The sequence below is a fragment of the Ambystoma mexicanum genome, chromosome 6q, assembly GCF_040938575.1.
Source record: "Ambystoma mexicanum isolate Mex_15411 chromosome 6q, UKY_AmexF1_1, whole genome shotgun sequence".
Taxonomy (NCBI): domain Eukaryota; kingdom Metazoa; phylum Chordata; class Amphibia; order Caudata; family Ambystomatidae; genus Ambystoma; species Ambystoma mexicanum.
In genome coordinates, this window is record NC_090937.1 from 91,439,333 (window position 1) to 91,455,436 (window position 16,104).

Sequence of the window (16,104 nt, forward strand, 5' to 3'; positions counted from 1 at the left end):
TAAATGCCGCCGAACTTGCAATTAACTATTTTTGTATAGTATGTATATTTTATTTTCTATTCTTTCTCGGCAGCAGTGCAAACTGTAGCAGCAGACAGGCCAGGCAGCATGGCACCAGGCACAGTGAGGAGGTTGAGGTAAGGTTACGAGTGGGTGTGGCGCTCGCACTTGCATATTAGCACCGCACGTGCGGCAGTGCCCTCAACCCTTGTGACTGACGCTAGGCTGAGGTTGGTGCGATGCAAAAGACTTTGTCCGTGACCAGCTGACTCTGGCTGCCGACTCCTGCCTGTCCCGACCCTGCACTAGCTGCAGCAGCCAGTACTTTCCTTCTGTGCCATGTGCCATCCCGGGCACGGCCCCTGCTGAGAGTGAGACTACGAAACTCACTCACTCCTCTGGAGCAGAGACACACCCTGCCCGACGCAGGTGAGGAAATGCATATGTGGTTTAGTAAGAACAAATCACTGGAGCCTGAAATATTTGCTCGATAGTGCTGGCTGGAGGCCCTTTCTGGTCCATGCTGGTTTTAATAGCCCTACCATCAATACCAGCTCAGTGTTCCTAGAACTGTGAGGGGGCCACTTCTGTTCGCAGATAAACATGTTATCTCTTAATTCTTCGAAGAGAGAGCCTATGTTTATTTCGAACCAGGCTCCCAGGCATACAGCATGCAGTGACAGTGACACCCCGCCATGCTCTGCTCCCCTGAAAGCTGCAGCATTTGTTTGCGAGGTAAGTGCGAGAGAACACACATATCTGGGTACCGGTTGCAGGCAGATGTGTACATAATGGGAAAAGAGAAAGTAGCGGGGAGTGACAGCTGGTTAGTTTTACTTCAACCAACGCACTGAGCATTGTAATTCATTTTACTGATGCTTGTGAATCTGCTTAGAATCACATGCCGTGCATATAGTTTACCGCAGAGTATTGCATCTTGTCTTTCGAGGATCTAAAGGGGACATCGACATGGGCGTGCCTGTAACACTATCCCTAACGTGACGTGCAGTGTACCCAAAAATCCCTCACGCGTCAAGGTCCCTCAGATTGTTTTTTTCCGCCCAGCTAGCTGGTCGCCTTATGCAGAGCTCCTACTTTTTGCAAAATTGTTATATTTCCCGTCATTTATTATTATTGTCCCCTCTTCGACGATTGCTTCCTAAACCACTGCCAAAGACAGCAAAGAACAGACTTCGATGGCTGGTGCTCCGGGCCTTCTGGCCAGCCTATACAGTAGTCAGACTGCGGTTTCTATTCTTTTCAAGAATGTCTTTCCTTCTCCCCTCTCTTTGCCCTTTTGGTTTTGCTGTCGCTTTCACACACCTGAGCTATGGACAGGACACCATTTAAATTTTGCCCTTCCTGTAAGAGAAAATACCCCTGGAAAGACAAGCACCGTCAATGCAATAAGTGTCTTCCCTTCAATCGCGATGGGGCGTCCTGTAAGTACTGCCAACTCCTCTGTCCTAAGATGATCAAGGAGCATCGAGTGAAGCGGTGGGCGGCCTACGTCATGTTCGCAGGCAAAGGGTAGTACCGCACTGCCGCAGCCGCTGAAAGTGATGAGGAGCTAAGCGACGGCCATGGCTCCGATCCAGCTGCCATTGACCTCACATCGGATCCACAACGTCCGTCCCCGGCCCCACCAGGCACGACGATTGTCCTGCTATGAGGAATGTACACCCCAGTGACAGGAACGCACACAATACCCTTTGGTCCAAACACACAACCCGCGGTACCGCCTCGGCTTATCAGTCGAAGCGGACCAAGGCACCAACGGGTACGTCTAGTTCTTCGACGGCACCTGTCGATTCGCATGATCGGCAGCCCTCCCCACAACCGCGTCAGCGACATGCGTCCGGGCATTCTACGAGTAAGGGTGCCAGCACTAAATCTCACAAGGCCGTCGAGACGCCTCCTAAGAGCGCGCCGAAGGAATAAAGCTCTGGTTGCGTCAAACTCTATAGCGCAACCGTCTAAACAGCCTGAACCCCTCTCGGTAATGCCAAACTTCAGCAAGAGTCTCGCTAAGATCGTTTCGGCGGCCAGTAAACAAAAAGACAAGTCTAAAGACACGTCGAAAGACACGTCTAAATGCCTGGAAGGGCGGGAAGATTATTCTGAAAGTCCCCAGTCCTTATCTAAAACTCGGCGTTCTAGAGAAGGGGATCCCCAGGAGGAGACCTTTGCCCCTCTGCACCCCTCTGGCTCATCTCCATGGATCAGAGAAAAATTTGAAGGGTGCATGGACAGGTTGGCTAAATTTGTGGACTTCTCTGAGGGGTTCATCCCTAAAACGCCTAGTGAAGGCGACCTTTATCCTGCAGTGACCAAGTTTCAGAAGACAGCTTGCCCTCTCAATGAGGAGGTCTTTGACCATACAGATCAAGAAGAACCTCTTGACCCTTATTTGCAGGAGGATGATCCCTTTGTGGATACCACTGATCAGACCCAGCATTGGGGGGATGACCAGCAGGTGGATGACCCACCTTGGCTGTCCCCTACACATACCCCGGACCCTGATACCATATGTATGGACTCACCTCTTCCACTCCTCTGCATTAGGCATCCCCTGTAGATGACCAGATGGCGTTTAACGCCGTTCTGAAAAGGACAGCAGAACACTTCCAGATAGCTGCGCAAGAGGTGGTGGTAGATTCAGATTTTGTGGAGGACATATTAAAGGAGAATCCTCCTGCCAGCCAGGCTATCCCCTTACTTAATTCCATCAAGAGGCGCATCGCCCCTTTCTTATTAACACCCTCTCAGACCAGGGCTGTGAACCCTTGTGTGGAAAAACTTTTTCGCCCCTCACCTTCGGACCCTCTCTATATTAGGGGACATGCCACCCCAGATTCTCTTTTGGTTCTGACGACAAGGAAGAGGGCAGGGGTCCCCTTGTCCACAGGCAAGGCACTGCCGGACAAAGAATGTAAAAAGTTGTATGCTCTTGAAAAGAGAATCACTACTGCAGCAGCATATTCTACCCGCATAGCCAACAACACCACGCTGTTGGCCAGCTTTTCTGATGTCCATTGGAACCTGCAGCAGGAGGTCCCTGAACCAGTGCGTTCTCGTCTGCTTACAATCGTATCAGAGGGTAAGCAGGTGAACCACAACATCCTCAAGAACACCTTAGATGCTGCTGAGACGGCAGGGCGAACCTTGTTTGTTTGTTTATTTATTTGTATGGCGCACCAAACACGGGGGTAACTGGGCGCAAGCAGTACATGATAACGCTAAGCTTAGGTTACAGAATATGTTGTTAGCAAAATTTCAAATTACAATTTACAGGATTTACAGGGTACATAGTTACAGGTAGTCAGTAATATACAATATTTACAAGATATATATGTTACAGTTAGTCAGCCGTAGGAGAGCAACCATCATGCTAGGTGCAGAGTATGAATACGCAAAGCATTATTGTTCACAGAAGTATGCTGAGACATGAAGTTAGGTTACGCATTGTACTTGGGATAAGGTCCCAGGATGATTATCGTTAGTTCTCAGCCATTTCTGAATCGTGCGTCTGAAGCTGGGGTAGGTTTGATCAATGCGGAGTGTGAGTGGGAGTGAGTTCCAAGTTTGAACTGCCATAACTGGGAAGCTTCTTCTGCCTGATTTGGTTAAGTTAAAGCGAGGTACCTTGAGGCAGAAGGCATTATTGGTCCTAGAAGGGCGATTGGAAATTTTCCTGGCAATACGGTTAGTAAGATAGAGTGGGGCAACGTTGTTCAGGCATTTGGAGGTCAGAGATGTGGTTTTAAGCAGGATTCTGTCCTTAACTGTCAGCCAACGATTTCTTCTTCTATGTTCAGATATATGATATTTATTCGTGACGTTTAGGGCTGTTCTTAAGGCATTATTCTGTAGTGTTTGAATTTTGTTCAGGATATACTTATTGGCGCCCAGATAAAGTGCATTGCAGTAATCTAGTCTTGAAAGTATAAGGGCGTTTGCTAAGGTAATGCAGCTGGATGAGGATAAGTACGGCCTACAGGCCCTAATTAATTTACATATGTATGCTGAGGTTGAAGCCAGTGAGATAGCTTGTTTGGTCAATGTCAAGGTAGAATCGAGGTAAAAACCTAAGGTTTTTACCTCTTTAAGGACCTTGATAGTGTTGCCATCAATGTCAAACGAGGAGTAATCGACGTTGAGTTTTTTAAGGTTGCCCGGGGTTCCCATGATCAGTAGTTCAGTCTTGTCGTCATTCAGGCAGAGGCCATGGGTGGCCATCCATGCCTGAATGAGAAGATAAATCTTGTTCACAAGAGCCAAGTCGCTGAGGTAGTTGCCCGAAAGGGGTATGAGGATCTGGGTGTCGTCTGCATAATTAGTGTAGGAGACACCCAGATTATCCAATTTGTCAAACAACAGCTTTGTGAAAATATTGTACATAGTGGGCGAGACGCAAGAACCTTGTGGAACGCCGCACGTTATGGGAATCGGGTCTGCCGAGTCTGAAGGGGAGAAGACTCTGTTGTTTAGGAACGATTGGACCCAGGCTATTGCGTCCTTGGAGAAGTGAGCCGCCAAGGCAAGGTGATCACATAAAACTTTATGATCCACCAAGTCAAAGGCGGCTGACAGGTCAAGGAGGAGTAGCATGGCAGTTTTCCCTTTGTCATTAAGCTCCTCAATTTGGGTTTTTAGGTCGATTAGGGCAGTTTCAGTACCATGTAATGGTCTGAAGCCTGATTGACGGATGCCTAGGAGGTTGTTTTGTTTCAAGGTATTGCTGTATCTGGAGATACGCCACTTTGTCAAGTATCTTCAGAAGGAAAGGTACAGTCGTAATAGGCCTATAGTTAGTAGGAATGGAAGGGTCTAGAGTTTGCTTTTTGAGTAAAGGTAGTACCCAGGACTCTTTCAGATTGCTTGGGACAGAGTTGAGAACGATGCATTTATGTGTTTGGAAATGAATGGAGCCAGCTCTCTGGCTGCATCTTTATTTAATTGTGCTGGGCAGCTGTCACCCTGGCATCTTGAAGGTTTCAATGACGATATAATTTTCTCTACTTCAAGGGTAGTAACTCTCGAGAATTTGAATTGATCTAGGTTATTAGTTGGGTCCTCAAGGATTGGAGTTTAAAGGTCCTGTTTGGGTAAGGAGGATTTCTTGTTGGCTATCTTGTCTTTGAGGAGTACTATTTTGTTGGCTAGTGCATTCTGTATATTGGTACACCAGATTTTGTCTTTAGCTATATTGTCGGCTGGTCGGATCGGTGCCTCCATTTCTTGCAGGATGGTGAATAGCTCCTTTGTATTAGATCTGGCTTTGGCAATCCTGTCATTGTATAAGTCTTTCTTTGTGCGTATTATTTCTTTTTTGTAGTTATCAGAGAATTTCGTGAAGGTAATTTTGTTTTCTTCTGAAGGAGTATGGCACCATATGGTTTCCAATTTCCTCTTTTTTTGTCTGAGGGCTTTTAAATGTGGGGTGAACCACACATTCAAATGAGCCCGAGGTTTGCTTTTACGAAGTTTAAGAGTTGCAATTTGGTCTAAAGCTTGGGACATGGTGGTGTTGTATGCTTCGACTAGGATGTCAGGATTGGTCGTGGATAACAGTAAGTTCAATGTAGGGGGGATGTGAGGGAATAGTCTGTCGCTAGTGATGTTTTTCTTGTCTGCAGTGGAGGGGCTGTAACTTGATTGGGTTGTGGCTGTTTATTTATTGCCTTGGTAAAGGTGATCACATGATGGTCTGTTCACGGTAGTGGAGTTGAGGCCTTAATGGATAGTTCACAATTCATGTCAGCCACCCAGTCGAGGGTCCTGCCTTTATTGTGCGTTGGCTGGGTCCCTTTTTGGGATAGTCCCTGTTCTGTGAGCATGGTGGAAATAGCCTTAGCATCTTTGTCATTTGGGTCGTTGAAGCCAAGGTTAAAGTCCCCCAGTAAGAGAACCTGTGAGGTTTCTTTAGTATTATTGGAGAGAATACTTGAGATGTCGTCCTCGAAGGAGCAAATGGGTCCTGGCGCTCTGTACACTAGATAGATTGTTAGTGTGTTAGAATTGGAGATGGGTACTTTGGCTTTGAGAATTTCACAGGATGAGAATGGAGGTGAGGATACTAGTCTAATTGATAGATGAGATTTAGCAATGAGGGCAATGCCGCCTCCTCTTGCATCCGATCTGTCTTCTGCTCTGATGATTTGGAAATTTTCCGGGACTGCCAGCGCAAGGGCTGGTCCTGCTGCAGGGTGTAGCCATGTCTCAGTGACTGCTAGGATGTCAAGGTTATTCAAGGCAATTAGGTCAGCTATTTCTAAGGCATGTGCCACTAGGGATCTGGCATTTATCAATGCAGTTTTAATTAACAAGGAGCTGTCTAGGAAATGAGCGTTTGTGCATTCAGGAGCTCTAGAATTGGTTTTAGGTAGTTTCTTATAAATTTGTTTCTGTGTTATTAGTGAAGGTGCCTGGTTGAGGTAGTGCAGTAGGTTTGTTTTAGAATGTTTATTATTAAGAAATTGACCATGATTCGGTAGGTGGCTAGTTCGTATATCGTACAAACGTGGTAGTCTAGCTCAGAGTTTGTGATTTCTTTCATTGAGAGGACAGGGTAAGGATAAAAAGTTAGCCATGTTTGGAGAAGGTGAGCCTGCTTGGAATCGGGTAGAAAGGCAATTTGAGGCAGATGACTGTTGGAGAATCATTGCTAGGGTAATTAGTATGATTTATGCTGCAACGTGGCAAGGGTTAAGGTCAACTTGCTTAAAACAGATACGTTTGGCGAGCTTAGCGACCTCCGTTAAGCACCATTACAGTTGAATCAAGCTAGATAGAGTGTATGGTCAGCACTAATTCAGTGTACATTTCATGAGATAGTTCATTTAGTGTACCATCACTGACATGCAGGTGTAGGGGAGGTCTAATGCAATATATATGAGTACAGTAGCTCCAGTGCTATGTGGGAATAAGTACTATACAAACTAAGGGAGGAGTGCTCATGCAATCTATGGCTACATTTTCACCCCCAGGGACACTAAATGTGAACATTGCCCCTCGTGGGGCTTCCTAAGCCATATCAATTCCTTTAGATAGTGGCGATCCCCGATGGGTTGCTGCATTTGTGTGTCTGGCATGGGATCATCACCAAAAATTGCAGCTACCCCGCTATGTAATAGAGCTCAAAGTTTGGGATCCGAATGCCTCCCTCCTCGTATGGCCTGTTCAGTGTTGACAATGCAATCCTGCTCCTCCCATTTAGCCACAGAAAGCCTCTACAAATGCTGTCCAGTGTATGAAAGAAGGATTTTGGTATATAGAACAGAACATTTACGAAGAAGTGTAACAGTCTAGGAGTACTACCATTTTCAGCAGTGCCGCCCTCCAATCATTGATAGTGGCAATTTAGCCCAGAAATTCATTGAGCTTCTGATGCCCACTAGGGCGTTTAGCGTGTTGTGTGTGTGTTCTTCCGCTGGCTCATGGTATACATTGACCCCCCAGGTACCTAAACGTGGGCGTTTTCCACTGCAGGGCGTCGGTAATGTTCTGGCTGGCGGAGCCGGATGATCGTATTTAGAGTCAGACCTATCTAAAGACGGGTTCAGCATGCAATTAAAACACCCCCCTCATATGATGTTTCTATCTCTATAAGGGCCAATCTGATGATATAGTGAGCGGAAGAACGTTGCAGCATTATGATTAGGCGCATACGTCTTGACGAGGCAAACATCCACCTGCTCAAGGAGGCCCTACACCATCACCATCCTACCCTCGTTGTCGGTTTTAACTTGGGTGACCACAAGGACCCCTCTGGCGTAGGCAGAATACGGGGAACCAAATACTCTCCCCCTCCATTTGTTCGCTAACAGTGTTTGATTTTCTGCCCTGAGGTGGGTTTCCTGCAGCAGGGCAATATCCACCTTACATCTCTTCAAGTATGTAAAGTCCCTATTTCTTTTGATATAAGCATTTAGTCCCCTTACGTTCCATATAAGTACAATTACAGTCCCTGCCATACGCACATGCTCCTGTCTACAGATGTTTCCCCATTCTCCGTGTTTGGTGGTCCAGACAAATCTACCATACTACTATTTCTTGACACGCTGTATTCAGGCAAAACCCAACCCTTTGTAACTCCCCAAACAACAATAACGGCCCAGCGTCCTTGTCCTCGCTCAAGCCTACCGGGGGTTAGCGCCCAGCGGGTGGGCACATAAACAAGTGCCATTAATAAATGAAACTCAGAAGGCCTGGCAACCCCAGCCATTGGTCTGGTCACACTCCAGCGATGCAAGGCTTTGGCCATCGTTCCCCACCATGTAAATAGGCTTCCATTCTTGTAAGCTTAAATTCTATGAGTCTTCTCTAAGTAAAGAACCACCCCTTTCCGAGGGGCTCTTTTTCTTGTAGTAACCAACAGTTTTTTTTAAAAAAAAAGGACAGTACCAGCAAACAGAGCTATCCGCCCATCTGGCTGATCCTCCTGCCCGTCCTGGTTCTGGCTACTTCGGGCTTCCCTTATGTCTCTCACAATCATCCGCTCCAACTTCCTCGCCCGGGCCAATCTTTTCTCGGTCCATCCATGTCTGCGCCTTTTCCGGACGGTCAAGGAACAGGGCCCTGTTCTTATGTATGATTTTCATGCGGGCTGGATAGATCAGCATATATTTCAGCCCCGCCGCACAGAGCCTAGCTTTGGCCGCAAAGAATTGTGCTCTATTTTTCTGCACCTGGAAGGTGTAGTCGGGATATACTGCCAGGTTGGCCGACGCTCTCTTCAGTATCCCCCCTTGTCTGGAAAAGGCTAATATCCTCTCCCTGTCCTTATAGTTCAGGACCTTTGCGATTATCCGTCTGGGAGGCGCTTCAGGAGGCAGGCATCTGGTCAGTGCTCTGTGAGCCCTCTCAATAGTGAAGCCCTGCGTGAGGTTCCTGGGCCCAATTTCCTGGAGTAGCATGTTCTGAATGTAAGAGGTAGGGTCCGTGACTTCTTCATCCTCTGGTAGGCCAGCTATACGGATGTTGTTTCTTCGAGCCCACCCCTCCGCCTCCTCGACCCGATTTCCCAGCAAGCTGACCTTCTGCTGCAAGACGTGGACGTTGATGTGCTTCTCTCAGATCTCCTCTGTATTCTCCTTCGCTTGTGTTTCCAATGCAGTATTGCGCTCTACCAGGTTACACACATCTTGGCGCAGCAGCCCAACATCTATCTGCACTGCCGTTATCTGCGTCCCGAGTGTGACCTTCAAATTCGCTATAGCTTGCAGTACTTGAATATGTAGTTCCATGGCCTCGCCCTCTTCGGCCTGCGCCTGATCCATATTACCCCCAGGAGCCTGTTGGGTGGCCCTGGAATAGCTATCCAGTTTCGACTGGCCCCCTTTCGATTTGGCCACTTTGGGAGGCATTAGTCTGCGTGTTTATTTATAGCAGGCTGCAATTTGTTGTTGGTCCTGGGCACTATCCCAGATGCCTAGGTGCAGTCCGAGCTGTCGCTGGTGGAGCGTACAGTTTGTCCAGGCTCCAAATGGGGGTCTCACTTATAGGGCTATTATCAATGTCCAGGGTGTGGGGGTGGGGGGGTTTGATGTGCCTTTTTCTTACTCTGGCTCAACTGCCCTCTGCTTGCCCTCTTGCATCTGATTCTTATGCTTTAACCGTACCCCCTCTCAGTCCCTGTGTGCCACTGCATATATGGCCTCAGCAACTGGCCTGGCAGTCAGCAGTGTAATGAAAGATAGACAAACTCCCAAGCTCCTCAGTCCCTTGATATTATGTTAATTTCTGGATGTGCAGCCTTCAGTCTCACTTGCCAAATTGACGCCCCCGTCTTTCCCCTGGGACCTCCTGACTGTGGGGGTCAGTCAAAGTCAGTTCTTGAATGTACTAGAGCTGCTCCACAAGGAGCACCAAATCCCCCAGGCTCTTCCTAGCCTTCACCACCCAGCCCGGGTGCTTCCCCTGCAGGCCGCCGACTACCTTCTCTATCTTCTGGTGCTTGGTGCGTGGGGAGGGGATCAGCTGCAACACAGCGCGCGGGCCACAGGGCACAGATTACAGCTTGCGGATATCACCCGCCGCCCGGGCTCGCAGTATGCGTCCCCGCTCCACGGTCTCCCCCGGTGTATGTAGCCAGACCGCAGGGGCGGGGGCGATCGCACCCCTCGACTTTGTTGAGTCTGCGCGGCTTGGTTCCGCCGGCTGCTCGCTCGCTCTCCAGCAGGAGTGTCTTGGTGCATTCCCCCTTAACGCGTACCTCCTTTTTCCACTATGCTGCACTTCTGCGACCGCCATCGCCATCCCTCACCGCTTCTCTTCAGTCTAGCTGGGCCACACTGGATCTCTGCCGAACAACACGTCTGGGTTGTCTCGCTGCCGTCCTTTGTCACAGCACGGCCGCCATTTTACATCTGGATACCTTTCACGGGCACACTCTTCTTAGCCTCACCCAGCATAGACTGTTGAGATTCTGCTCCCTTCCGCACAGCTGGGCACTCCTGGTGTGGTCCGCTACCGGTTCTCTACTTCTCTGGTGCGTATGCCGCGGATCAGCTTGCTTTACTCGCGGATCATGAAGGATCTGGTGGGAGCTGCCAGTGGAGATGACCTACTCCATGGCAGCAGGCCATGCCCCTTCAAGAGGAAAGGAACTTTGTGTTTTGTTTTGCTACATCAGGCCCTCTGGATCAAGAGACTTTCATAAGTAAAGAGACTTCTGCACAGAAGGCCTTGATGCTGGTAATGGAACTGTATCCTCATGCCGAAGAAGCCAGAGTGTGTGCTTTGCTGAAGTGAACTGCCTTGTCCTCTGCTGAAAATGTAGGGATGGGGAGCCAACGGCCTGAACATCCCGAGATATAATTTTGTGAACACTTCTTTCTTTTTCATGAACACTACCCCACACTATTTGCATTTAACGTAAGGATTTGCAATCGTTTTTTTTAGTATAGTCCCTCTTATTTTGATGAGACTCCACTAGGACTGCATTATTATTTTTTGATGGTCGTAGCTTGCTCCCATCTGTAGATTTAGGATTAGATAGTCGTTTATCACACCTTTGTTGAATTTCAGTAAACACCCTTGAATTGTGGTCACTTGTGTTTGTCTTGCTGTTCATACCATGCCTTTCTTACAGTAAGCGCGTGATTGTCAACTAGTACTCCCGGGAGCCGACACCATGCATGCTCCATTATTTTGTTTTAAACTAAAATCTGTTCTGCCTGTTTGCCTGCCTCTGTGGTAACATGCATCCACCCTATGGTTGGTTCCTAGGTCTCTTAAATTAGCCTCTTGCCATGCATGGATTTTGCCAGGCTGGCAACAAGCAGCATCTACCAGTGATGTGATGTTGTTCCATTAGTGTAAGCGTCAGTGACCGATTGCACAGCCCCGTTCAAATCCTCTACGAGGTGCAAATCGCAAAATGGCAGCATTGGATAGTTTTAATATTGATAGAAGCTAATGGAAATCCTTGTTCCATAACATTTCACCCCCCAAACAGAGGGAGATTCTACGCCATGGAAAGCCCTTAGTTTGCAAGGTAGGGGTCTAAATAAAGAGCACTTTCTCCCATTTCCTGTTGTCATCCAGGCCCACAAGGAGTAACAAACATGTCTGCTGACAAAGGCAATTGCAAGGTACATGAAATCCGGGAGAGAAAGCCCAAATGATGTGAGGCGGAGCTCCAGGTCCTTGCGGACAAAGTCGTCACATGCTGAGGATTTGTTTGGCGCATGCCAGAGAAAAAACCCTGCCCAGAGGAAAAAGGCACAACGAATGCCACAAGAACCTCTGCCTGCACCCCTGCAAACCTGAACCAAGACCACTGGAAGAAGACCCCTTCCAAACATCTGGCTGCTAGAAGCACAAAACAGCAACACTGGCTCCATCTCGCCAAGTGTGGCCACTGACACCACCAACACTGCTGCTTCCATTGTTGTGCCACCACCAGCTGGCACCACAATCAACACTGCTGCCAATGCCACAGCTCCAACTGCATCAAACACCACTAGGCAGCAGGCCCCTGTGGAGACCGGTGACCACTCCCATTCCACCCCACCCACCCATAGGCTGTTATGTTACATGTTAATGGAATTGATAAAGCGTGACTTACACCGGAAGGCAACCTAGCGCAGAAAAACCAAACAAGCAGCAGAAAATGGCTGAAGAAACAAGAAAAGCAAACTAAAACAAAAAGGTCTTACGATGACGTCGAAAGAACAGATGGTTATTAATAACGCGAAGAAAATGTGGAAGCATATTCCAGAGCTAGGCAGCAGCTACTGAAAAGGCACAGATGGCAGTTCTATAGCGATGAAATATGAGAACTTGGATCAAAAGGTCAGAGGCAGAAAGCAGTGATCTAGAAGGAATATAGCGGCGAAACTTCGACTGTAAGTATTCATCTCCACGGCCATAAAACGCCTAGTGCATAATGCACAATGACTTGAACTCTATCTGTCGAGCAACTGGGAGCCAATGAAGGCTTCTCAAAATGGAAGACATGTGTTCATGCCTTGAAAGACCAGAAACTGCTCTAGTGGCAGTATGTATTCTGTAGTACTTGCAGTCGATTGAGAACGTAAGCAGGCTTGGACAATTTAAGGGCATTACAATAATCCAATGTACCAAAGATCGAAGAAGCAACCACTGGGGCCCACAGATGAGGAGGCAAAGACGGTAGAATCTTCAGCAAAATCTTGAGTTTGAAAATGTCCAGCTTGGCCCTGGCAACCATCAATGATGACATTGGACCAGTGGATGCAGGTGGTCGGGAAGACAGGTACCTGAGCGAGTGCCCCAGCCCTGTCCACATCCCCGAGAGTGTGCCACAGCACACTCTAGCAGGGTAATTGGCTCTTTAAGATTGGTACTACAGAGGACTGCTTGAGTTCAGTCCCCAAATCCTGCGGCCAACATAAAAGCAGGTGGCTGACAACCCCAGAAAATCATTCTAAGGAAGCAGTACCTCGACCATTTAACATTTAACTTTGGGCCATGTTTGCAACAATTTTCTGAACTTAGAGGAGGCTCTAAGTCCAAAAGATTTCCCCGAGTTATGTTGCTTGAGATGCCAACAGGCAGAGTCCCCGCAGCAATCCTTACTACTGAGAGAGCAGTGTGTGTCCCCCCTCCACAAAACATGCACAAGCCACAGAAAGGATCCAAGATGGTTGTTCAGCCTTTTGCATGGTCATACCACTCAGCACAGATGACCTGTGCTGATAATTATCAAACACCCGAACTTATTCTTCAATTTCAAACCAGCCTATCATCACGAGTGGATAATGAAAACACCCAGTTGCAGAGCTTGGTAAATTCCTGGCCCTAGTAGAGGGATCTCCCAGGTATGAAATTGCAGGTGGGGAAAGGGGTGATGTAGGTGTTTGTAGAAGGAACTGCAGGCATTTGGAGCGAGCTGGAGAGCATGACTAGTGGCAGAGGTGAGTGGATAAGGAGATTTTTTTGGAGGAGTTCTTAACGGAAGGATTGGAGGAGAAGGGAGGCATCTGGAGCATAAGTAGATAAAGAATAGCATCTGGAGGAGCAAGATGGAGAGAAGGGTTGTAAGGAACCAAAGGAGGAAGAGTATAGCATCTATAAGAGGAAGGTGGAGAGTTGGCCAAAGGAATATAGAGGAGGGAGGAGGGCAACAACAGGAGGAGGAAAGTCAAACTAACTTTGGGTGTGGTACGGAAGAGGTGAACCATCGAGAGAAGAGGGTTAAGGAGGACCAAAAGATGGTATTGAGAAGAACAGCAACAACAAGCAATACGAGGAAGTTAGTCAACTCAGGAAGGGCACAAGAAACTGGCCCTTATACCCCATTACCGGTTTCAGCCCTTTTGTGGAGTCCACTTGGTTAATCAGTGAAAGGTCGAGTAAACCAGAGGTTCCAGGTGGGAACATCGGTTTCAGAGGTTCACCCCTACATTGAAATCTCTCTTTTCAGTGTTTACAAAGGAAGGTGCATTCACCTATCATAAATGTGTGTATTCAGGGTACCCTTCTCTCTTCTTACCTAGTACTAAGATTTGGTGATTATTTCCAAGATATATTTATTTACATCCTTGTATTTGCAGGATTCCCTTTGCTTTCTCTGATTTATTTCTTTTTAGATGCAGACGACTGTGAATCAAAGAAATTGCTTTTTTTGTTATTTTGTGGCAGATTGATTACTAATGGGCACATATGTATTGTTTCAGGCATCCTGGGATAACACAACAGTCGACTTAGTTCCACATGGAAGCTCGGTAGCTGTGGATAACACAAACAAGTAAGAACAGTGGAATGCATCTTTAATTATACTTAGTTGTGTCTCATCAGCACCCTCAATGGGAAATCTTTTTATGGCATGCTTGTTGTTTCATAGATGCAAGATGTGTTACTATATTGTTGACAACTTTCCAGTGATGATGAGCAACTAATACTTGACTGCAGTTCAGTGCTTACATTATAATTTACCATTGATATCGATATAGGACAGCAAACATGGTTTGTAAGATTGTGTTTTAAGAAAGTGTGGTGCTGATGGATAGAAGTAAATATGGTCTGATTTTTAGAGCACTGGAAATTCGCACTTTCTACCCAACGTGGCACCTGGCCGCATAGTGCTTACCATACATTGGACTTCTTCTCTGGCTCACCTCAAGCACGGACACCACAGCACCTACTCCACTGCCCTCTTCCTTCCTGCATGTTCTGAATACTCACAAGAAAGTCATAGTCGGTTCGGCCGTCCCTTCCCCTCTTTATTTCTTGTATTTAATTTTACTACTATCCCAGGTTCCCTCCCTGCTGCCCTGTGGGCACTTTGAAACAGAATTTATTTCCTGTATAAGCGCCTAACAAGCAAACAATAAATAAATAAATAAATAAATATATTTCGGTTATTACTGAGAAAAGAAAGTGAACGAGCGTGAAAACAGTTAAGGAAGAAACTGTAGTGAGGCAACCGTATCTAAGCTTCATTCAGTGTGTTACTATAGAAAATATGTAGGTATGAAGAGAGTTATAAGGAAAAGGGTTCCCTATCTTTTTGACGGTAAGGTAAACTTCCTAATACCAAATGGCAGACTTTTCTAGAGTTTAAGGTCAATGTAGAAAATGCTGACTAACCTTAGTGGAAATTGGATCCCTGGAATTACTGTAAAGGCATGTTAAACATAATTAATATTCCATGTTGCTCCTGTGAATGGCTGGAACCATCATGATGTTCATCATAAACTGCATGCCAAAGCCTGACCTCCACCCCAAAGGTGCACCTTTGCATTATATGGCACAGTGCCATAAAGAGTACCACATACTCTAAAATGGCTATGCCACAAGATTTTTGCCTGTCCTTTGGCCATGGTGTCCCTTGTCCTTCTTCCTGCCCTCTTGGTCTGGAATTGCCATATGTGGAAAGCACTTTCCCACGCAAAGCCTCTGCTTTCCCAGACAAAGTGGCGGTCTCTGTGTGTGGGAGGATGTGGGGGCTGGGACTGTCTGGTCCCAGTCGTCATCCCAGCCCCTAAATGTATGTTGCTGGGCAAATTGAATGACCAGTGGCTATCTATGATCCTTACCATTGGTGGACTTGGGGGCACTTCCAGTTCAAATCTTGGATAAAAGGAGGACTCCTGCAGCCATTTGACAGATCATTATTGAAGCCAAGACCCATGCAATGAAGGGAAGCCGGCTGAAGAACCGAGGACGACCACTGTAGCTGACCAGCATCGCCTCAAGCCAAGTCCCTGGGAAGCCTTGCTTGTCTGTCCTGATCTCAAGAAGGTCATCATCAGTGCTTCGACCACTGGACCAGTGGGAACAACAAGTCGCGACCACTGCTCGAGGATCCATACCTGCTGAGCCTCTAGAAGTGTCCCTGGAAGACCTGGTGGACTGACCAGCTCTACTCCGGGCTACCTTGCTGCAGTCATCGCCATTCTGAGTGCATCCTTGGAACTTGGATGATCTTAAACCTGTGCTACAAGATGCCTGCTCCTGCATTTTCAGCCTTCTAGTCACAACGGAAGCCATACAGGGCCTTCTCCTTTGTTCGCCAACCGAAGATCGCCTTTCGCCACCCGGTCAAAATCGACCTCTACATCAGCGAACCCTGGGCCTCCCTCGACCAAACCAAGCACAGAATCATGGTCCCAA

The 16,104-nt window shown here is 47.4% G+C and overlaps 1 protein-coding gene across 1 annotated transcript in view; it reads left to right on the top strand.

The window, feature by feature from the left end:
• The window catches only part of LOC138515798 (probable E3 ubiquitin-protein ligase HERC6), a 2,700,520-nt gene that overhangs the window by 2,542,222 nt on the left and 142,194 nt on the right, over nucleotides 1–16,104 (top strand). Inside the window, exon 20 of the mRNA XM_069630524.1 lies at nucleotides 14,166–14,236. Within this exon, the coding sequence (XP_069486625.1) occupies nucleotides 14,166–14,236 (71 nt within the window). The remainder of the gene's footprint in view (nucleotides 1–14,165; nucleotides 14,237–16,104) is intronic.